This window comes from Notolepis coatsorum (genome assembly GCF_963971535.1).
Source record: "Notolepis coatsorum genome assembly, chromosome: 17".
Classification (NCBI taxonomy): domain Eukaryota; kingdom Metazoa; phylum Chordata; class Actinopteri; order Aulopiformes; family Paralepididae; genus Notolepis; species Notolepis coatsorum.
This window is the reverse complement of record NC_140181.1, coordinates 83764223-83788596: the sequence shown is the minus strand read 5'-3', so window position 1 is coordinate 83788596 and position 24374 is coordinate 83764223. Positions and strand designations below refer to the sequence as shown.

The 24374-nt window shown below is 44.2% G+C and overlaps 1 protein-coding gene across 1 annotated transcript in view; it reads right to left on the bottom strand.

The window, feature by feature from the left end:
- The window catches only part of LOC311243831 (solute carrier family 12 member 5-like), a gene marked incomplete at its 5' end in the record, with an annotated part of 190208 nt that extends 166766 nt beyond the window's left edge, over positions 1-23442 (bottom strand). The window contains one exon of the mRNA XM_084333200.1: positions 23388-23442. Within this exon, the coding sequence (XP_084189326.1) occupies positions 23388-23442 (55 nt within the window). The remainder of the gene's footprint in view (positions 1-23387) is intronic.
- Between the last annotated feature and the right edge of the window lie 932 nt (positions 23443-24374).

Sequence of the window (24374 nt, the reverse complement as noted above, 5' to 3'; positions counted from 1 at the left end):
GTTTCAAGTTCAAGTTTCTTTATTAGTTGTCATACAGAAGTACAGAATACTTTTATACAAAATGCTTCTTTCTGTTACGCTCCAGAAGACTGTGCTAGACAAAAATAGATAAGTATAAAATAAAATAAGTATAGCAAGTATAAAATAGAGTCAAGTACGTAGACACAAGTGTTCAGTATGTACATTATGTACAATGTTCAATGCAGAGTAGAAGTAACTGAGTTACCATACAATATACTATACAATATACTAATATACAATATACTATACAGCGCAAAGCAGAAGTGGGATGAGGTACAATTTAGGTACAATTTACAGTAAGGTGTAATGAGGTATGGGTTGTACTGCAAATTCTTTACCAATAAATATAAAGTGTGTTTAGGTGTTCTAAAGTGGGTAAAGTGGGTGCTGCAGTGAGTTGTTTGTTTAAAGTGAGTGTGTGCGTGTGGATGTGTGTGCTGTGAGTGCGTTTGATGGTTGTTACATAGTGTTATTGTTCGTTGAGCATCCTGATGGCCTGGGGATAGAAGCTTCTTCTGAGTCTTTCTGTGCTTGCCATGAGACTCCGCAGCAGTTCAAAGAGGCAGTTGTTTGGGTGGCTGGAGTGTTTGATAATTCTCTTAGCCTTACCCATGCACCGCTTGTTGTAAATGTTCTGGAGAGTGGGAAGCCCCCCTCCAATTGTGCGTTCGGCTGAACGGGCCACTCTCTGTAGTAGGGCTGGGCGATATAACGATAATGATAAATATTGCGATATATTTTAATAATCGATATCGGAAAGAAAATATATCGATTTCTTTTATTTTTATTTATTTTTTGACCTGCAACAGGGCAGTTTTAAAACCAGAGACAGTGGACAGACTTGTCTTTCTTGCCTGCAACTTAAAGTAATGGCTTTTCTTGTCCAAATGACAATACTGACCAAATTGAGATTTATTTTTCTCTTGTCCATTTATTTTGTTTGCTTTCTAATTTAAAATACAGTTTGAAACCGTCTGTACACAGTAGGCTATGTGTGCTAGCAGAGCTAGACTCCAGTCACGAGTCACGGTGCACATGTGCGGTGGTTTGTCCACCAAAAAAGCGCCAAAAGATAGAAAAGAAACTAGTAGAGCCAGAACTGTTCAACTCCCCTGGAGCCACAGCCAGCAGTTACAGCCAGTTACATCCCCCGGTGAGGGAGGATGTAATCGCGATACGATATAAAATATGATTTTTTGCCATATCGCCCAGCCCTACTCTGTAGTCTGCTACGCTCTTGTGCGGTGCTATTCCGGTGCTATGCGGTGCTATTTATATTAGCAAACACTGCAACAGGAAATCAACTGCAGTCCAAGCTGTTCCCTAGCAACACGATTACACTGAAATCCTCTATAGGAAATAAAACATAGGAATGTTCATAGTCATGCATAGATAGATTGTCGTAGTTCATAGAAGCTTTGTATCTCACAGAGTTCATCAAAGTTGCAAAAGAGCACTAACTGTACAGCAAATCTGTTCTGCTGTCGACTGGTCGAGGCATGTCTTTATGTCACGTGATGTAAACTGATCCACGGTCAGGCGAAGGTGCCAAAGATGTCGTTGGTTTGGTTTTGACCATCACCTCAGCTCAACCAGCCACCTGTGATAACCAGGCAGACAGCCGCTGGTGCTCTATGAACCTCTCTCTCTCTTAGCAAGATGACAATGGGTGGGGGGGTTGCTCTGCATTAACGTTTGAGCAATCATGCAAATTGATTCAAATTGAAGCACCGCTGCCTGAGCTAACGACATCTGGCAGCAGATTAGGTCCTCTGAGACGGAGGGCTGCTTCAGGCCAGGCACACTAACCTTCAGGGTAAATATTTCATTTATGTATATTTAACATGGCCGTCCTAATGCCTCACTTTCCCAGCCATATTTAATTACCTCAGAGAGAGAGGAAAGAGAGAGAGGGAGAGAAAAATAGGGAGAGAGAGAGAGAGAGAGAGAGAGAGAGAGAGAGAGAGAGAGATAAGGTTTGGCAATCCTCTCTAGAAAGTAATTCATTTAAATAAAGCACAATTAATGATAAGGGTTCAGGTTCTGAAGGCAACAAACCACACCACTTTCCTATAGTTCCACTGTGTTTCTGTTGTACATATTCACAATAAAGTACTATGTTGCTTTCCAGTGCACGTCCAACCAATGTACTGTACTAGTAGTGTACTGGTATGGCTGCATGAGTATAGGTTCTCTCCATGCAATGTGGTGTACAGTATGTGTATGAATATGTGTGTGTGTGTGTGTGTGTGTGTGTGTGTGTGTGTGTGTGTGTGTGTGTGTGTGTGTGTGTGTGTGTGTGTGTGTGTGTGTGTGTGTGTGTGTGTGTGTGTGTGTGTGTGTGTGTGTGTGTGTGTGTGTGTGTGTGTGTGTGTGTGTGTGTGTGTGTGTGTGTGTGTGTGTAGGTGTGTGTGTGTGTGTGTGTGTGTGTGCTTAATGCGTAATCTCTGTCAGTCTAAACAGCTCCCAGAGTGGAGGTCCACACCATCTGCCCCTAGAGTTCATTTTGACCTCCACCAAGGACAGGCACAAGACACACACAGACGCACGCACGCACGCATGCGTGCACACACACACACACACACACACACACACACACACACACACACACACACACACACACACACACACACACACACACACACACACACACACACACACACACACACACACACACACACACACACACACACACACATAAGGGTATTCCAGTGCTATATGAATGGTGCTCCATCATAACAAAACAAGACAAACTAAACATCTGATAAATCTGGGACCATCAACTTCCTGAACACAACTCCAACTACGTCTCACGAAGCTGCATGTGAAACTGAGCTTAAAGGTCCTCTATTGTGAAGAACTCTTCCTCAGTGCTTGTGTAAAATTTGGTTTCTGATGGGCGTACTAACACTCAAAAACTGTGAAATAAGACAACCCAGTCAGATTTAGCACCCAGCCCGTATTCAGAAATTGTGCCTTGGATCTTCAAACCAAATCAAATCAAATCAAATCAAATCAAATCAAATCAAATCAAATCAAATCAAATCAAATCAAATCAAATCAAATCAAATCAAATCAAATCAAATCAAATCAAATGATCTTGATTCATATTTGATCTGCAATGCCTAGTTTGACAGTTTGGTCTGAGTTTTGTTCAATCGTGAGCTGTTCACACGCCGTCCCAGTGTGCAAAAGAAATGTTTACTGTCTTTTGCTGTGCAGGCGCCCTGAGCGACCTGTAGGAGTCGCTGTTTTACAACGACCAGACTACCACCCTTCGACTCCCCTCCCGCTAACTCTGCCAATTGAGTCAGTATGACGGCCGGCCCAAGCCGGAGGCAACGCTGACAGCCGGATTGGAGACCGGTGACTCTTGCGTTGGAGACGAGCGCAATGTCCGCTGCGCCACCCAGCGGCCTATACATTTTTTTCTTTTTTTGTGATCACAAAAAAAGAATAATATCATAGAGAGACTGACTAGACACTTTAAAGAGGAAAAGAGGGGGGGAAAGAGATAAGAGATTATAAAAAGAGATAAGAGATAATAAAAAGAGATGAGAGATAATAAAAAGAGATGATAGATAATAAAAAGAGATAAGAGATAATAAAAAGAGATGAGAGATAATAAAAAGAGATGAGAGATAATACAAATAGATGAGAGATAATAAAAAGAGATAAGAGGTAATACAAAGAGATGAGAGATAATAAAAAGAGATGAGAGATAATAAAAAGAGATGAGAGATAATAAAAAGAGATGAGAGATAATAAAAAGAGATGAGAGATAATAAAAAGAGATGAGAGATAATACAAATAGATGAGAGATAATAAAAAGAGATAAGAGGTAATAAAAAGAGATGAGAGATAATAAAAAGAGATGATAGATAATAAAAAGAGATACGTTCTGATTGAGTGTCTTTGTGTACCACTTGACCAGCGTAGCGTAGTGTCTGGAGAAGGAGCCTTGTTGTCCTGGGGGTACAGTACATCCATTTGAAAGTCCACGCATGAACAAGACATCTTGAGTAATCCTCGTCGGATAGGCTGTCCTGATGCTTTCATAATCTACTACTAAAGTCAACACAGTGTCTGCATGTTGGAAGAGATCACTGGGTTTACTTGCTTTGTGTTTATGTTTTATTTTAACAGGCTTGTCTGCATCCATCCACTCTGTCATAATAACACCCTGACCTTTGACCTTGCATTACAGAGACATGCTGTTATTACATGCTCTTACGTAAACACTGACAAAACAAAACTGTTACCAGGAGGCCGTGAGATACGTTATTTGCTGTATGATTGTACTGGTGTGATTATATAAAACTGAATTTCAGTTTAAGCTAAACAATTATTCTAGAACAACATAGGTAGAAAAACAAAACAAAAAAACTGAAAAACTACACATTTTGCAGTTGGATGGGCTACTGAAAAGCTCCTGAACACAACTAGTAGCTGGACGTGTTAGCAGACTCCCATGTGCGTAGTGACTTCAGTCCTGCATACAGTAAGTGTTAGTCTGCAACGTATACTGTACAAAGCTAGAAAGATGGAACACAGCCCTGGCATCCTCAAGATCATCACTGGGAGACAACGATGGTGAAGGAGAAGGCATTTTCAAATAGTCTGATGACACAAATAGTGATGACACTGATAGATAGATAGATAGATAGATAGATAGATAGATAGATAGATAGATAGATAGATAGATAGATAGATAGATAGATAGATAGATAGATAGATAGATAGATAGATAGATAGATAGATAGGATTCCTCTGAGAAGAGACACTGGACCTGGGGGGGGGGGGGGGGAAGCAATGTAGCTCCTGATTAATGTCAATTTAGCTTTTGTGAGGTGTGTGTGTGTATGTGTGCATGTGTGTTTGGATTTAAGTGTTGATCTTTGTCCTTTTGGATCTATGTATATTCATGTTGCCTTTGTGAAGTTATCTTTTCCTTCTGTTTTGTTCTTCCATTAAAAGTTGAATATCCTTTAGGGCAGTGGGGCCCAACCAGTTGATCGCGATCGACAGGTAGATCGCGGGCTGATTTAAAGTAGATCTTGATTAATAAAATTCGATTATTAAAAAAAGATTTTTTTTTTTTTTGCTAAATCAACTCTTCCTCTCCTTGTTAACTACAACAAGCAATGCTGTTTGTTATTTAAGATGAGGTCAGACTCGGCACTGACAGATTTGTGTTCATTATGCTGCTTTTATAAAGCCTCAAATGACGGCTTACAATATACAATTTTGGCTGGTAGCTCTCGGGCTAGGTGTTAAATAAAAAAGTAGATCTTGGTTAAAAAAAGGTTGGACACCCCTGCTTTAGGGGCTCATCTTTGCTTATCTCTCTCATACATGCTCTCTCTCTAACACACACACACAGACATGCTCTCTCTCTCTAACACACAAACACACATGCTCTCTCTCTCTCTCTCTCTCTCTTTCTAACACACACAGACATGCTCTATATCTCTCTCTAACACACAAAATGACATGCTCTCTCTCTCTATATATCTCTCTCTTTCTAACACACATATACATGCTCTCTCTCTAACACACACACACAAACAGACATGCTCTCTCTCTATCTCTCTCTTTCTAACACACACAGACATGCTCTATCTATCTCTCTCTCTTCAATTCAAACGGGCTTTATTTCACATTCTTGTATTTCTCCCAGTAGGTATGGGAGTTTTGAGTTATTGTCGATGTTTACAAAGTCTCTTTGGGTGTTTGCAATTTGTGGGAAGTATGTCTTGGTATAGTGGGCAGGTTGTTAAGAAGTGGAGCTCGGTTTCCACCTCATCTTGTGTGCAGTGGGTCTGTCTTCGCTTGGGAGCCAGGTCTGCCTATGGCGCCCTTTCTCGATGGCTAGGCTGTGCTCGCTGAGTCTGTACCTAGTCAAGGATCTTCTTAGTATTGGGTCAGTCACAGTGCTCAGGTATTCTGCCACTGTGTACTCTCTGTTTAGGGCCAAATAGCATTTCAATTTGCTCTGGTTTTGGGTTGTTTCTTTCCAATGTGTCTCTCTCTCTCTCTCTCTCTCTCTCTCTCTGGCCTTGCTCTGGTGGAGGGTCAGGGGCATTGCCGGGTCTGTGCAGCGATAACACTGTATTTTTACTGTAGAACGGGAGCTCTCTCTCGCTCTCTCTCTTGCTATATGTTGACTGTATCATGCCCAGCCTCGGGCAGCGCTATTATTTAAGAATATGTTGACTGTATGGAAAAAAATATATATATATTATATATATATATATATATTTATTTTTTTTACCTTTTAGGGGGGGGGGGGGGGGGGGCCTCGCGTTTAAATCTCGCACAGGGCCTCTCGCATTTCTCCCAGGTGGCCCTGCCTACACTAGCTCCCCGTCTCCTTCAGGAATACAAGGTCTCCCTCCTCACCCATCAGTGCATCCACAGCAACGCCCCCTACTATCTAAAATAACGTATCGCTCCCCTGACCTCCACCCGCTCCCTCCACTCTGGGTACTCAAACACGCGTTATTTTTTTTTATTTTATTTTTTTTTGGTCTTTTTCCCCCTCCATTTTCCGCCGATTTTCTCCCATCCCAATGTTAGTCGTATGCCAATTCCCAGTCCCTTCCTGGTCGCTGCGCACTTACCCCCCACAGTCAGATCATCTGGGAGAGTGGAGGCTACCACGTGCTTCCTCCGACACACGTCCAGCCAATCACCGCTTCTTTTCACCTGGCAGCGCGGATTCTCATTGAGAGGGCGTAGCGTGTGGGAGGACCACACTATCCCCCTCACGTCCAATCCGCGCTTAGCAGGCGCCCCGACCGAACTGTAGGAGTCGCTGTTTACAACGACCCGGACCCACCCCGCCAGCTTCTCCCACCCTCTGATACAGCCAATTGTATCAGTGCAGACGGCCAGCCAAGCTGGTGACAACCCCGGAGCTGTGAGCTGGATTCGAACAGACAAATCCAGCTCAGCTCCGGGGCTGGTGACGAACGCAATCTCCGCTCGGCCACCTAACCGCCAAACACGCGTTATTTCTAAACCTAGCCGCATTTCTGGCAGACGCTCTCTGATTGGCACTGACTGACGCTCTCTGATTGGCCACTGACGTGTTTGCCCAATCGTGTGACGAGCTGTGTCTTTGCCCATTTCCACGTCAAACAGCCTGCAAACTACCTGCCGTTCTATCGCCATGCTCTAAGACAAACTCTAACCTTAACCAACTTCGAAAGAGTGCCTAAGCTTAACCGTCGAAAGAACTTGCCGTCACGCTCTAAGACAAACTCTAACCTTAACCAACTTCGAAAGAGTGCCTAAGCTTAACCGTCGAAAGAACTTGCCATCACGCTCTAAGACAAACTCTAACCCTAACCAACTTCGAAAGAGTGCCTAAGCTTAACCAGTGCGTCGGCCAATCAGAGAACGTCTTGCCAGAAATGCGGCTAGGTTTAGAAATAACGCCTCAAACACACTCAAACCCATACACAAAACACACCCCCGACCAGGCCTTCTGCTCAGCTGCTCCTCGGCTGTGGAATGCCCTCCCCAACCATCTAAGAGCACCACAGTCCATTGAGGCTTTTAAAAGGGGACTAAAAACATTTATTTTTAACAAGTCATTTGCCTAAATGGACCGACGATACCATGTGTATTTTTAGATTTTGATCTGAATGTTTCTTCCATTTCATTGGTTGTTTTATTCATTTTAATAGTTTTTATTCATTTTAAATAATTTTTTATCTTTATCTCCTTTAATGTAGCACTTTGAGATTGTCACAATATAAAGTGCGTTACAAATTGAATTTATTATTATTATTATTATTATTATTATTATTATTATTATTATTATTATTATTATTATTATTATTATTATTATTATTATTATTATTATTATTATTATTATTATTATTATTATTATTATTATTATTATTATTATTATTATTATTATTATTATTATTACTGCATTATTGAACAGCTACACTAGGGCAGTTGGAGGTTAAATGTCTTGTTCAAAGGAACTTTAATGGTGGTGTTTGAGGGAGTCAGGGACACGTGGTTTGTTTCTCCAGTGACCTCCAGTTGACCTCCAGGCTACAACCAGCTGTTTGACGACAGCCAGCCTTTCAACAGGGAACATTCATCATTGGTTCTCACTGATTGCATGTTTGGTTGTATGTAACAACTACTGCACCTGCAATATGACAATATGTTCAATTAATTAGTGATGGATATGCTGGGATGTATCAAATACATGTGAGTTATGCATCACAGGACAATTGGTATTTCCATGCAGCTTGCTTAGGGGGGTTTAGGACATTACTAGACTGGTATAGGGAATGGGACAGGAAGACCGTAAGTGAATATACATTTTCCACAGAAAGTGGAAAGTTTAAGTGGATTGAAGTGTGTTTGAAGTGCGAGTACATACAACCCTGTTCCCTTGTGACATCTATGATGGTTTTCTCATTTGAAACAAGAATCCAATTTAGAGTTGGAAGTAAAAGTAAAACATGCTTTAATAAATAAATATATATAAATATAAAATATAAAATATAAATATATATATATATCGTATATACAGCATCTGTATGATAGCATGTACAAATACATGTATATATTGTTTTTTATATATAGTTTTTAACCCATTCTCCGCCAATCACGTGTTAAGGCGGGTTTCTCCGCCATGCGTTGTCTGCCAATCACGCCGTAAGGCGTGTTTGAGATCAATATTTCATATTTTCGTCATGGTATTCATATTTCACCCACGGAGTCTTGGCTGATGCTGTCTGAGCCATCACAACTCTGCAACGCTTCAATACCGCCACCTGGTGGACGATCGGCGAGTTGCCAAACCGGAAGTGCCCATTGGAGCTCGGTCTGTCCCCTATTTTCGTCCGGCCACCCATTGTTACGCCCCCCTATACCTCAAAGAACTCATCACCCCTCACTCCTCCTCTCGACATCTCCGCTCTGGCCAGGCAAACCTCCTCCAGCGCCCAAGGACCAATCTCTGCACTATGGGAGATCGGGCTTTTTGCTCTTCCGCTCCCAGTCTGTGGAATGCTCTCCCTGACTACCTGAGAGCACCACAGACTGTGGATGCTTTCAAGAAAGGCCTCAAAACTCGCCTTTGCTCCACACATTTTATGTTCTTTTACCAATTTCTTTTATCAGTTTTATTTATTCTATGTTTCTCTATGTTATTCTATGTTTAGTCTTGCCTATTTTTATATTCTTTCTTTCCTTTATTCTCGCTAGTTTTTAAGTTCTTTTAACTGTAGCGCTTTGAGATTTACCCCGCAACTGTAAAGCGCATTACAAATAGAATTTATTATTATTATTATTATTATTATTATTATTATTATTATTATTATTATTATTATTATTATTATTATTATTATTATTATTATTATTATTATTATTATTATTATTATTATTATTATTATTATTATTATTATTATTATTATTATTATTATTATTATTATTATTATTATTATTATTATTATTATTATTATCTGCCTACGTTACAATTGCAATGACGATCAAATCCTGCCAGGTGGCAGTATTGCCTACCTTTTATTTTTGTATCTACTTTTTCTCCCCCTTTTTTCTGTATTTTTTCTCCCATCCCAATTTTTGTCGTTATGCCAATTCCCTTCCCTCCCCTCCCTTCCTGGTCGTTGCGCGCATTTGCCCCCCACTTGCCGGTCTAGGGAGGGTTGAATGAAGACTATCACACATGTCTCCTCCAATACATGCGGAGTCAGCCAGCCGCTTCTTTTCACCTGACAGCGAGGACTCTCATTGGTTGAGTGTAACGCGTGGGAGGATCACACTACCTCACCCAGATCCCTTCCTCGCTGAGCAGGCGCCCCGACCGACCTGTAGGAGTCGCTGTTTTTACAACGACCAGGACCCACCCCACAGGCTTCCCACCCGCTGACACTGCCAATTGTGTCAGTATGGATGACCGACCAAGCCGGAGGTACCGCGGCAGCTGGATTCGATCCCACTGTCTCTGCGGTGGTAGGCAGACGCTTAGTCCGCTGCGCTACCCAGCCGCCCAGTATTGCCTACCTTTGAACTTTTATTATTTTTTTGCAAGAACTCCACCCCCTCAGAGGACAGATTTTATCGCCTCAAACCTATTTCCCATATACACAAGTATACACATATACACGAGTAATCGCGATGCCGAAGGGATCACTGGGGATTATTCTTTTTGGAGTACCTTCTGGCTAAGTTAAGGTCTATTCTATGTCTATTTTACCGAACCTAAAACATGTTTTTTAGGCCATATGGTGAAGGCTGAGAAGTGTCTAGAAAACTATTCTCGTTCCCACCTCCCCGATTTACACAATTTTCACTCTGGGTGAAAGATAGATTGGTGTAGATTTAGGAACAAAAAGTTCTCCATTAACAAACTAGCCCATTTTGCGCAATCGTTTTTTTAAACTCGGGACTAGATCTTTCCTCGCAAACGGATACTTGTCACTGCAGAGTTTTATTTGACGCAATTGGTGCGAGTTCGGTCACGTATCTGGCGCTCGACCAATAGCAGCTCTCCTTGTTGCCAAGTTACAGACAACAAGAGATTTGTGTAAACAGTAGGAATGGAAGCAACTGAAAGGCAGTACTCATCGACGAGTACAGAAGAGGACGAAAATGGAAAAAAACACCTACTAAAGTTCGCAAAAAGGTTTCTAAACAATGTTATATGCATCTCACGTCCGTTCAGAAAGAAAGTGTACAATATTTTACACGGTGGGATAGATATAGAAACTGCGTTGAGCGGTGGCTTAAATTGCCAGGCGAGAATCGTATGAATGAATGAATGAATGAATGAATGAATGAATGAATGAATGAATGAATGAATGAATGAATGAATGAATGAATGAAAAACTTTATTTAACAGATTGCAGAATGGGTACAATACAGTACGGCTCAATACACACAATTGTTAAGGGGATGCAGACCAGAGAAAGACGTTTGTCTTGTTTACATCAGGGTCCCCCATTTTCAATTCATAGTGACATTTATGACATACACAACATATATGACATCATGACATTTATGGCATAGGGACATACATGACAAACAGGTATATAGTACTGTTACATTAGTGACATATACGATATGCAAATATACAGTACTGTTACCCATAGATCCTGACAGAGAGTATATACATATGATGGGGAGGAGACTGTACATTAGGAGGGGGTGGGTGGGTGGGAGAGAAATATACATACGGTGGGGAGAGAATATATACATACGGTGGGGAGGAGACTGTCTATTAGGTGGGGGTGGGGGGGGTTTGGACATTTACGGTGGCCAGTTTCGTATTGCAGCCTCCCGTAGGTGCTCTTTAAGAGCGTTTTTTAATGTGGGTAGGGATTCACATTCCTTTACAGCTTTGGGTAGGGCTTTCCACATTGATGTGGCATAATTGCGAAACGTGTTTAGTCCCTTGTTTGAGCCGAATCTGGGTTTAACATGATTTGTTGAGCTTCCTCTGGTGTTGTGGTCGTGGTATTCACTGACCTTTGGGAAGTATTTTGACATGTACATGGGTACCTTAGTGGTGTAGTGTATCTTGTAGACCAGGCCCATTGCAAGTTGCTGTACTCTGTCGTCTACTCAAAGCCATCCTAGGTAGTCAAAGTGGGCAGGGGTGACAAAACAGAGGCTAAGACAAGAGTTGCGTTGCCGAGGTACTGATACGAGAATGGCTCACACGAGCTGAGAGGTGCCGTAGCACAAATACAATCCTCCCTCCCTCTTGCAGAGACCAGTCGCATTTTTCTTTCCTCTCCCTAGACCTTCAAGGTCGTTCCTCTCGCCGGCCCTAACTGCCTCCCTGACGGTGTGGATTCTACTTTCTTCAACAGACTTGGCTCCCTACTCAACTACAATGGATCAACTAGTAAGCTGGTCATTTGCAGCAATTGATCGAATTTTCTCTTCAAGGAAGCAGAACGCAGCTGATCCGCTGTGTCCAATCGGGACATATCAAGCGGGCTTTGCGATTGACAGTTGGAATAAATGGCGATCGATATGCCTTTTTTCTCTTGAAATTGAGGATGTTGAAGATGTGTACATCATCACAATCCTACTGATCGGCTTGGGAGCGATCGCAATCTGGATCTGGATTTGTACAAGAATAATCTGGAAAAGAGACGAACAAAAGGATGATAACCGTGTGGACCGCTGCCTGACAGCTGTGGCCAGACTGGAAGTCTCCCACATGGAACTTGTTAAAACCCACATGGAACTTGTTAAAAGACTCGCTGTCCATTCATCTGACGAACAATTGAGAGGTCAAGTCCTGCTGGGGGTCGCGCAGGACATTAAGAGCGCGACGGATCGAATTTGAGTCAAAACGGTGCTTTTAGGAATCATTGTGTACTACTGCACCCCCCCCCCACACTCTCAAGTCTGGTGTAGAATTGTGGAATGCCAAGGTCTGCTCGCGGCCTCGAAAGGGGAGTCAGACAAGATAACAGCTGGAATGCGGCGTTTCCCTTACCCAACATCTCACCTCCCCCACCAGATCTGGCTCGGCGCTCCCCCCCCCACCCCCAACCCCCACCCAGACCTCCTCCCCTCCCGTGTGTACGCCTAGCGCCGTAAGAACTTTTTCTGGACGGCTGCCAACAGTATGCGCGCTGTAGGAGTGGATCCTAAGACTGTCTCCCGATCCCACCCGTCCATCCCTCCCTCCCTCCCGCCACCTGGCACGATGACACTTTGTTTAACTACTCAGTTGTTGATGCAGCCTGACTATCGCATATGGCGTCTCAGGCATTCTGTAGATGACATGTGTCAACAAATGTACATGTCTGTGTGAATTTATGCTGTGCCGTTGTTACTGTAAAAATGTAATGATTGTGATGTTGTTATTATTATTAATGAGATGATGAGCTGTATGTGTGTGTCGCTGGAATTTCCCCAAGGGGATTAATAAAGGAATATCTTATCTTATCTTAAAACGCTCCACGAGCTGAAAGTGCCGTAGCACAAATACGAAACTGCTCACACAAGCTAAGTTGAGAAATACAAAAAGAACAGAGACAAAACCGTAACAGGAAACTATGAACGAGCGCCGGACAACGGCGGGGCGAAACACTATACTAAACACTGATTACTAGACAGGAAACAGCTGGATGACTAGTGTTGACAGAATTCGGCTATAGGGTGACAATAATGTGGTCAAGAGGCATGGTTTCTATCCTGAGCCTTAACTGGCGTGGTTTATTTATTCACATGGCAGAGCAGCAGTTATATTAGTCGTACTGGCGAATCGCGTCCTGCTCTTTGCCATCGAGATATACCTCATCTCCAGTACCTAGTGTACTCCATCAACGAATAAAAACAAATACACCCAGCACCTGCCAGGCCCCGCCCTAGTGACGTACTATATAGCACTAGGCGTGGTCACCACTCGCTCTTCCTCTATTTTCGTTTCCATCATAGCGGATGCGTGCACCCTTTGCAACTAGTTGTCATGAAAAGTTTAGAGAAATTACGTAATATTGAGTGCTTACCGGAGATTTGCCTACCCCTGGAATCTTCGCGGCATGTTCCAACGACACGTCGGATCTATCCTGATGTTTCCTCGTCTTGTGGCAGCAGATCGCAGCAGATAGCAGATAGCAGGTTTGGCTATCGAGCCGGCTCGTACACAGGTAGGCCCTGTGTCATCAGGCATTAATGCTAGTGTTAGTAATGCTGGTTGTTTTGTTACACAACCGAGTTGTGTGTCGGTGCCAGGGGTGGGATGTTTTGGTGAACGTTCCCCTGAAGTGGAAGTTTTCCAGGCGATCCTGGAGCGCGCTGCTAACACTAATGCTATAATGCTGGGTCACTGTTCTAATGTTCCCCGCCGTGGGATGTCGCTGCTTTTCCCTCCTCTTAACCGGTTCATTGATGAAAGTCAGTCGGTAGCTAATGTGGGGGGTTTTGCTGAGTCCTATTTACCCTTTTTACGGGTGAATGGGTTGACAACAGGGTGCAGGGCGGGTGTGCCGTGGCTAGGTAGCCAGGTAGCATCGATCCTGTGCCCCGGCGGGGTTGAACGGTGTCCCACCCGGAAGCCGACGCTTGAGAGCGAGTCGGCCCGGTGGGTGGCAGTATGGACTGATGAGATTTATACCCCTGCTACCCCACCAAAGGACGGGAAGCAGGAGAGGTCCCAGACCTCTGAACCGCCTGGGAGACAGAACTCCCGGTCATGTCCATGAGATAAAACCTTACGAAGGGACCCGGTGAGGACCATGAAGCCGCAGCACAGATGTCCTCCACCGAGGCCCCCACCGAGGATGGACCCTTCTGTGGTTGACACCATCCGGAATGCGCGTGCTCCCTCCACTATCGCGCTTTACGCGGGTAGGTGGCGTATGTTCCAAGAGTGGTGTAAGGCGGGGGCAGGGACCCGGTGTCCTGCCCCCTGGATGCTGTCCTTATTTTCCTTCAGTCTCTCCTTGATAGACTGTCGGCTTCAACGGTGAGGGTATATGCGGCGGCTATATCCTCTTATCATGAGGGGTTTGAGGGTGTTGTATTGTTCAGCCACCCTCTTGTGAAACGTTTCCTGCTTGGCGTTCGACGCCTTAAGCCGGTGAAACGCTCTCTGGCTCCGAGCTGGGATCTTCAATTGGTCCTCGTCGGTTGTCCTTGGCCCCGTTTGAGCCTCTTGAGCAAGCGCCGTTGGAACAGCTGTCGTTCAAGACTGCGTTCTTGCTGGCCATCACCTCCGCTAAACGCGTGGGTGAGCTTTGTGCTCTCTCGGTGCGGCCCGAGTGCCTGTCTATTCGTTCCGATAGCGGTGCCACTCTGCGGCCTAATCCAGCCTTCGTGCCAAAAAATATCCGGAGTTCTTTCCGCTCCAGGGATATTATGGTTCAGGCGTTTCATCCGCCTCCTCGCGCTAGTGAGTTGGAGGCGGGCCTTCACCTGTCATGTCCGGTCCGGGCTTTGGGGATTTACCTCAGCCGTACTCAGGGCCTCAGGGCTACCGATCAGCTCTTTGTCTGTTACGGTGGCTCTCGTGCTGGTAAGGCACTGTCGAAACAGCGCCTGTCCCATTGGTTGTGCGAGGGCATTGCCCTTTGCTACACGTTGGCTGGGCTGGCTCCCCCTGGGGGCGTCAGGGCGCACTCCACTCGTGGGGTGGGGGCGTCAGGGCGCACTTCACTCGTGGGGTGGCGGCCTCTGCCGCCCTGCTGGGTGGGGCCTCGGTGGAGGACATCTGTGCTGCGGCTTCATGGTCCTCACCGGGTCCCTTCGTAAGGTTTTATCTCATGGACATGACCGGGAGTTCTGTCTCCCAGGCGGTTCAGAGGTCTGGGACCTCTCCTGCTTCCCGTCCTTTGGTGGGGTAGCAGGGGTGTGTGGGTGTGGGCCACAATGTGTTGTGTCACACGTGGTTCCGCCTGTGCTGTGCGTTCAAGAGGTTCTAGTTCCCTCTTGTTCGCACTCGGGTGGAGTTGACTGCCGCCCCCTCTTCATTAGGAAGGATGGGGTGACGGGACTCCCCTCCCCCCTGATGTGGGCTTTCGGGTCCTCAGGGGGTGCATTTGTCGGTCCTCGCGTCTGCTCTGTCCCCATATCTCGATGGCGACGAGCAGCACGTGATTCGCCAGTACGACTAATATAACGATAGGTTATGTATATAACCTAGTTATATGAGTACTGGCTGAGCGTCCTGCTCTTAGCTTGCCCTGAGGTCCCTTGGGGAAACTTTTCTTTGGAAAACGTTTTTTTTTCCGAGGAAGAGCGAGTGGTGACCACGCCTAGTGCTATATAGTACGTCACTAGGGCGGGGCCTGGCAGGTGCTGGGTGTATTTGTTTTTATTCGTTGATGGAGTACACTAGGTACTGGAGATGAGGTATATCTCGATGGCGAAGAGCAGGACGCTCAGCCAGTACTCATATAACTAGGTTATATACATAACCTATCGTTCTACAGGTCTCCTCTCACTGAGAGGCTGAGCGAAAGACAAAGAATTGGAGGAGACATCTCTATTTATACTCGCCACCTGGTGGTGTTCCTGAGTGGCTCCGCCTAGAGCGCCCTCTAGTGGAAACAGTTATATATGCAGTTAGACAGTTACTAGTGGAAACAGTTATATATGCAGTTAGACAGTTACTAGTGGAAACAGTTATATATGCAGTTAGACAGTTACTAACAATCCTACACAGAACCTCTGATTTCAACAACTAGGGTAACAGAATCACTGACAAGGAATACGTGAGACTAGACTAGACACTATTACAAGACAGAATGAATATGACAAGACAAGGACACTAGACTAACAGGCAGGAAAAATATTACAGACACATAATCATAGGGAGTAACAAGGCAGAGATCAAACATGACAAATAAATAATGTTAGAATAACGGATCATCTCTGACAGGAGTAGTACCGCCAAAAGGCCACCGGATGGTGCCAGATGATAATGTTCAGAATTGTTCGAGAAGTCCAAAATGTTCACAAAACGAAAAATGAACCACAACAGAAGAAACATGAAGATATTGATGCTTCAAGCTACAGGTAATTGAAATGGCTTGTTTATTTTGCAACTTTGGTGGGGGGAAGTTTATGCTCAAAAACTTTGTTTACACTGATCTCTCCACACACCTCACTCTTTACTAGATTTGGGCCGTTAACGGCGTTAACGTGCTGCGTTAACGCAATACTAATATTGCGCGATAATATAATTAACGCATTAATCTAAAAAAAAAAATAACATTTACATTTTTCTTTTTTTTACATTTTCTTTTTTTTACCTTTATTTACCCAGGGTAGGTTCGCTGAGCACAGATGCTCTTTTTCAGGAACGCCCTGCTTCACATTCACACAGTTCCATTCACACCTGGGAGCTGCCCAGTACAACCACAGTTGACACCATTGGCCACTGAGCAACTCCACTGGAGCAGTTGATTTGCATTGGCAGGGTTTGGCCCTGTCTGGCACCCAACGGGAAAAATATTATAGGCACTATAAGTAGACACCGCTACATAAAACAAGCTGGTCTACCTGAGTGACTGGTGGAAGAAGGAGAAATAGAGATTGGACTGATTGAGTCAAGCCATGTCACATAGTTCAAGTTTGAAATGCTTCTTTCTGTTTTGCTCCTGAGAGTGTGCTAGATACTGTACTGTACTGGTAATACTATTTATTTGTGTTAACTTCTGAATAAAACAACTTATTAAACACAAGTATTATTGAACATTATTTTGATATTTCATTACCAATTATCATAGCAAAACAGCTTTTTCAAACAGTCTGTAATGCATTTTGGAAATGGGAGATGGGCTCATGGTGTAATGGGCCACCTGGCCTGAGAAACATAAGGAGGAAAGAAAAAGTAAGGACTTACTTCTGGTCATTATTTGGGTAGAACACACATATTTTTGAATGCCTTCGGCAGATTTTATTTAATTTTTTTGAGCCATTTTAATCTAGATTAATCTAGATTAAATCCAGGATTGCAGATAGATTCATCTAGATTAAAAGAATGTATCTATGCCCACCTCTACTCTTTACTCATTTTACTCTGTAGTGTATTGTATATATGTATATTGAATATTCCTCTTTACTTTACTTTTTACTTGAAGCACACTCTCAGGGGCTCATACAGAACCAAGCATTTCATCGTAAACTACCTATTTTACTATTTACTATATTTTATTGTGATAAATAATAAACAAACTTGAATGTATGTGACGAATAAACCTCTTGAATCTATTTTTGTACCTGCATTCTATTTAGTCTTTAAATGGAAAATAAAAAGGTTAATGAGTAACTTATTGATTTGTAAATTGTTTGACATTATTCCATTATTCCAAATGAATTATTAATACATTTTTGTCATTATACTATCCACTGAACTGTTTTGTGTACGACCTCAATCTTTAGAAAATTGTACCAGCATCTTTAATATTGCAGGTTGAGAATCACAAAGTAAAGGGTTTTTGATACAAATGTGCTGCATGCATCACGGATTGTGTGTTTATGGAGGTTTATTGAATAATTGCCTCGACAAGACGTCATGCATCGGTGTGTGAAATGCTGTGTTGTTGGTGTAGATAGAAGGCGATATGATTTAAATGTACAGTATGGTTAATAACACGAACGTTATCGCCCGTTTCACAGCTGTATTCAATCGATTTCCTATATCAAGTAGCGTATATGCATATAACATTGTTTTGAAACCTATTTTGCGAGCGTTAGAATGTGTTTGTTGTCCATTTGCGTCGAGATGTACTCCGTGAATGACATGATAACATCACGCTACTGTTTACACAATCTCTTGTTGTCTGTAACTTGGCAACAAGGAGAGCTGCTATTGGTCGAGCGCAAGATACGTGACCGAACTCGCACCAATTGCGTCAAATAAAACTCTGCGGTGACCAAATATCCATTTGCGAGGAAATATCTAGTCCCGACTTTAAAATTATGATTGCGCAAAATGGGCTATTTTGTCAATGGAGAACTTTTTGTTCCTAAACCTCACACCAATATATCTTTCACCCAGAGTCAAAATTGTGTAATTCGGGGAGGTGGGAACGGGATGAAACGATACAGCCTTCACCTTAAGGCCTATTTTTACCGATCACAGTGTTGTATTTTACTGGACCTAAAACATGCTTTTGATAATGATCGCAGTTTTGACTTAAAACGCCCCCCCCCCCCCCCCCCCCCCCCCCCCTTGATGACTTTGTGAATACACATATGTACATGGTATATACCTTTGATTTGGAAGTATTTTGGATTTCATGCGAGCAACCCGAACGATTTGGGCATATTGCATATAACGCGCCATATCTCGCGATCTATGAAAAAAGACTGGATTATTTTGGAAAGGGCCGGTGTTTAGCGTGTAATAGTGCACAAACTACAGTATGTAGAAATGAACTGGTCAGTGATGGACTATGAACAATGCCTGTCAAATTAGCTATTGTCTCCATAGCTATAATACAGAACACACGATGGGTCTGCAAAACATCGCTAAAATGGTCAATAACGCTGGCGCCATTGAGTAAAGATCGGAAAAGAGCGTGGCGGTCAATGAGTTAAGGAACATACGTCTTGATGTGCTTTGAGCGTAAAGAGGTAATACCCTACACGTTTTCTCCTTTATATTCACAACTACTGATCTCTCCTACACCTCATTCGGCTGATGTTTGGTTTCAACATACGGAGTGATAATAGCAAGGTAATTGTGTGGAAGGACGTGCAAGGGAGGTAAGGGACGCACGTCCTTCCACACGGACGGCAGATCACGGCATGTTTATCAGGTTCCCCCGAAAGCCCTGAGCTTTCACCGCACCAATTGTACGAAGGTGTAAAATGGAAACCGTATCATCGGATCTGTGCCCGGTCTTCGTCCCGTCCCTCGTGGAGAGATGAGGGCCGGTTAGCAGCGCTGCCTCACATTGCATCGGCATGGAGTACAAACACAAAGTGCCAGAAAAACTGAATAACCAACAGCACTTCCGTCTCCACCAGCGCCCGTTCCCCCGTCTGTTCCTTCACACGGACCAAGCTGTGGTGCAATGGTGAGTAACATAGCCACTGAGCAATAATCATTGTGCGATAATTGCAATTCCATTATCAGCCATTCATTAAGCCGTTCATAATGTACTCAAAATTAATAGCTTTAGCCTCAACCTAGCTAGTTGGCAATATTCAAAAGCGTTTGCGTTTGGTACAAATTGAGTGTGCAGTGCGCCATCTATTGTGAGTCAATGTGTGTGATTTCAGATTTGGATCAACGTCATTAATTCTGACAGCGATGTGTACACACACACAGATTAGTTTCTTCATAATGACACCAACTCAGTACAGCACTGGCAGCACTCCTCTCCTCATAAGCAGAAGTAGATGATTTCATAAGCAGCTTCGCGAGGCTGCAGGGTGTTCAATGCTGATTCAATTCCCTGTTAATATACAACAACTGTCCTTCTAATCCAATTTCCTTTAATCCTGTGAACCAACAAGTCTTTGGGAGACATGCCAAGTAAATCAGTCAACCCAACACATTCCCGATAGAAAGAAACCATAACAACGTTTTTTCCTTTTAACACACAATGGACTTGACAGAACTTTTAAACACACAATGGACTTGACAGGACTTCATCTATGGAGCACTAATAATAAATAATAATAATAACTTTATTCGTATAGCACTTTTCATACAGAAGTTGCAGTTCAAAGTGCTTCACAACAGTAAAAAACTAAGGGAGTCATGTGTCCTCCTCTGACCAGAATACATTGAGGGCTCAGAGCCCTTCTGTGCAGCACTGGGTAATAATTAAAGTCCACATAATGACCAATAACAAGCCAAAAGCAGCCAAGACCAGCCATGACCACTGTGTGCATCACCACACACTCCACCACCACAAGGCTAGGGGAGTTCCCAATGAGCTTTAGAGGTGCAGACTCTCTCTCTCTCTCTCTCTCTCTCTCTGGCCATATGGTGTGGTGGACCTGCGCTCTGGGGGCTGTTTAGACTGACAGAGATTAAGCATTGGCTGGAAACACACACACACACACACGCACACATATTCATACTGTGTACACATTGCATCGAGAGAACCTATGCTCATCATCCTAATACAAATTCGTTATGTCATGATACCAGTACACTACTAGTACAGTACATTGGCTGGATGTGCACTGGAAAGTACTTAATTGTGAATATGTACAACAGAAACACAGTGGAACTATAGGAACATGGTGTGGTTTGCTGCCTCTCATCAGAACCTGAACCCTTATCATTCATTGTGCTTTATTTAAATTAACTACTTTCTAGAGGATTGCTTTAACCAACCCCCCCCCCTCTCTCTCTCTCTCTCTCTCTCTCTCTCTCTCTCTCTCTCTCTCTCTCTCTCTCTCTCTCTCTCTCTCTCTCTCTCTCTCTCTCTCTCTCTCCATTCTAACCAAAAACAGAATTCTACCATTTTATTTATTTCATTTCATGAAAATTACATTTCACCCAGTGAGGGAGAACATTTGGGAAGGATGCACTGTAGTGTTATTCATGTGTGGATTGGTTTAAAATGGATATAACCAATACAGTTCCCCCTCCAATTATTAGGTTATGAGTCAGGAGCAGCAGTGTGTGCCTCACAACAAAATAGCTGTACCCTGATGGACACATTTCAGCACCTTGGACAGCGACTGAAACCCTATCAAGAGCATGGTTTGCTTCTGCAGAGTCTCAGCCGGTATGGAGCACCGGGACTCATTTACATAACTCACTTTAAACAGCAGAAAAAGGTGTGCGGACGTAAGAGCAGCTTATTGTGTTTTGGGGGGAATCCCTATGATTCATAATTAATTTACCGTATCGGCACATAACACCTTACAGCAGTGCAGTGGTGTAGAGTGTGGCACAGATCAATCCTCACTCATATGGAGACTTCACTCCATATCATGTTTTAATCAGTAATGCGTTATTGTGATGACAATGTAATGGAGAAACATTAAATAAATGCATGGCAACGCCTGAATTCATGCACACATACTGTACAAACACAAACACACACACACACACACACACACTGCACGCTTTGCAGTAATGTGAATGGCTAATATTGCCCATGGGAAGATGTTCTTGATTGGTCTTGATTGGGGGCGTCAGCATGATGAATGAGCTTGAGATCCCAGGAGTTTAATCTAAGGAGGATTCCCCAGACACTCTACAGGGCATTATTACAGGGTTCTGGGGGAGGCCAAGAGGTGGACATATCAAGCATTATTACAGGGTTCTGGGGGAGGCCAAGAGGTGGACATATCAATCATTATTACAGGGTTCTGGGGGAGGCCAAGAGGTGGACATATCAAGCATTATTACAGGGTTCTGGGGGAGGCCAAGAGGTGGACATATCAAGCATTATTACAGGGTTCTGGGGGAGGCCATGAGGTGGACATATCAAGCATTATTACAGGGTTCTGGGGGAGGCCATGAGGTGGACATATCAAGCATTATTACAGGGTTCTGGGGGAGGCCAAGAGATGGACATATCAAGGTACAGGCAATGGCCACATCTGGAAGGTCTATATTTGCACCACGATGACGCACATACTAAGGTTCTGAGCGACATCCTTCCAGTGACCACATTCAAACATGTCTTCAGCACAGACATTTGTCAACAGCAAGAGGAAAAGCATTTGACAAACAGATGGGCGTCGATATATGTGGCCCCAGGGGGTCCCTGTTGCCCAAACATGACTGTGTGCTCTGAGCCAAGTGACCGTGTGACAGCAGAGCGCTCCTCCACCCACAGCAGGTCTACAAGTCTACAGCATGCTCAACAACACACAGACACACACAGACACACAGACACACAGACACATAACACACTCAACACACACACAGACACACACAGACACACACACAGACACACACAGACACACAGCGTGTGTGTCACACACTCAACACACACAGACACACAGCCACTCAGACACACAGACACACACAGACACACACAACATTACTATTCCTGTCACAGCAAGCATGCAGTATAACACAACTACAGCACCAGCACCAGACTGGCTTAAATTCCCTTTCAATCCAATGGATTCAGGAAGAGGATTTTCTTTCATATTCTAATATTGGGAAACGTTTGGCACAAAAAGGTTTACTGTCCAACTCCAACCTTGATATGGTAAATGTAAATGAGAATATGAAAATGAATGTTCTATCATCAGCATGTGAATGGGAATTAAATTACTTTATTCATTTATTTTTAACTGAGTGGATTGAAAGTGAATGGAGTCACCAGACTTGCACCAGACCGGCAGCCGGCAGGAGGAATAGGTGCTCAGGTTCTACATTCCTCTATTCATCCCTCTTGTCACTTCAATCTCTGACTTCCTGTCTCTCAGTGACAAAACTGGACAGATGCACACATCGCTCTAAATACCCCTGAAATGACATAATCTCAAACTTTGAGAGTGAGTGCAGACACACACCCACTCACACACACGCACGCACGCACGCACGCACACACACACACACACACACACACACACACACTCACACACACACACCCACTCACACACACTCACACACACCCACTCACACACACGCACGCACACGCACACACACACACACACACACACACACACACACACACACACACACACACACACACACACACACACACACACACACACACACACACACACACACACACACACTCACACTCACACTCACACTCACACACACACACAAACGCACACTTACTCACACTGACACCGGCACACAAATGTATGCGCGCACACCCACGTAATATGCACACTCACACATCGGCACACTCTCACACACCCACTCCTCTCACATCTCTCTCCTCTCCTCTTTCGTCACTCACCCTGGCTGTTGGGTCCCCCCTCTCCCTCCTCGCAGTCCGTCATGTTGTTAAGCATCCGCTCTCGCTCCTCCTCAGGCTGCTGTGGAGAGAGCAAGAGAGAGAGAGAGACTAAACTAGCTCAGAGATCCTTGTGGACAGCGGACTGGAGCCAGTGTAGAAACAGCAGCAGATAACACTGCCGGCAGGACGCGCTTTTATATGTCCTTCCTCTCCTGCTCCTCTTCCTCGCCTCTGAACCTCAGCAAAAGAGTGGTGGAGAGAGAGAGGGAGAGAGAGAGGACAGTATTTAGCCTTGGAAGATTTTTTTCTCTCTCTCTCTCTCTCTCTCTCTCTCTCTCTCTCTCTCTCTCTCTCTCTCTCTCTCTCTCTCTCTCTCTCTCCTCTCTTCCTCCCTCTCCCTCTCCCTCTCCCTCTCTCTCTCTCTCTCTCTCTCCCACTTCTAGTCGTCTTCTCCCTGGCGTGTTGCGTGATTTTCTCTCTCTCACCCACACTCTGTGTGTGTCTCTCTTCTGGAGGAGGACAGGGAGAGTGAGTGAGGCTGCAGGGTACAGTGGATGATGGAGCGGCTGTAAGCTTGGTGTCTCACACACAAACACACAGACACTCACTCACTGACACGCTGTCTCTGCTGCGACAGGCCTCCCGGTCTAAAGCCTGATGACTGAATTCAAGGCATTATCTCTCTCTCTCTCTCTGTCTCTCTCTCCCCACCCCTTCTCTCTCTCCACCCCTCCTCTTTGTCTCTCTCCCTCCTCTCTCTCTCCCTCCCCTCTTTCTCTCCCCACTCCCCCCCCTCTATCTCTCCCCCCTCTCTCCCTACCCCTCTCTCTCTTTCTCTCTCTCTCTCTCTCTCTCTCTCTCTCTCTCTCTCTCTCTCTCTCTCTCTCTCTCTCTCTCTCTCTCTCTCTCTCTCTCTCTCTCAGGCATGCTCAACACCATCCACCATCTCATCAGGAGATAGTGAGGGATAGAGGGATTGAGAGGGTG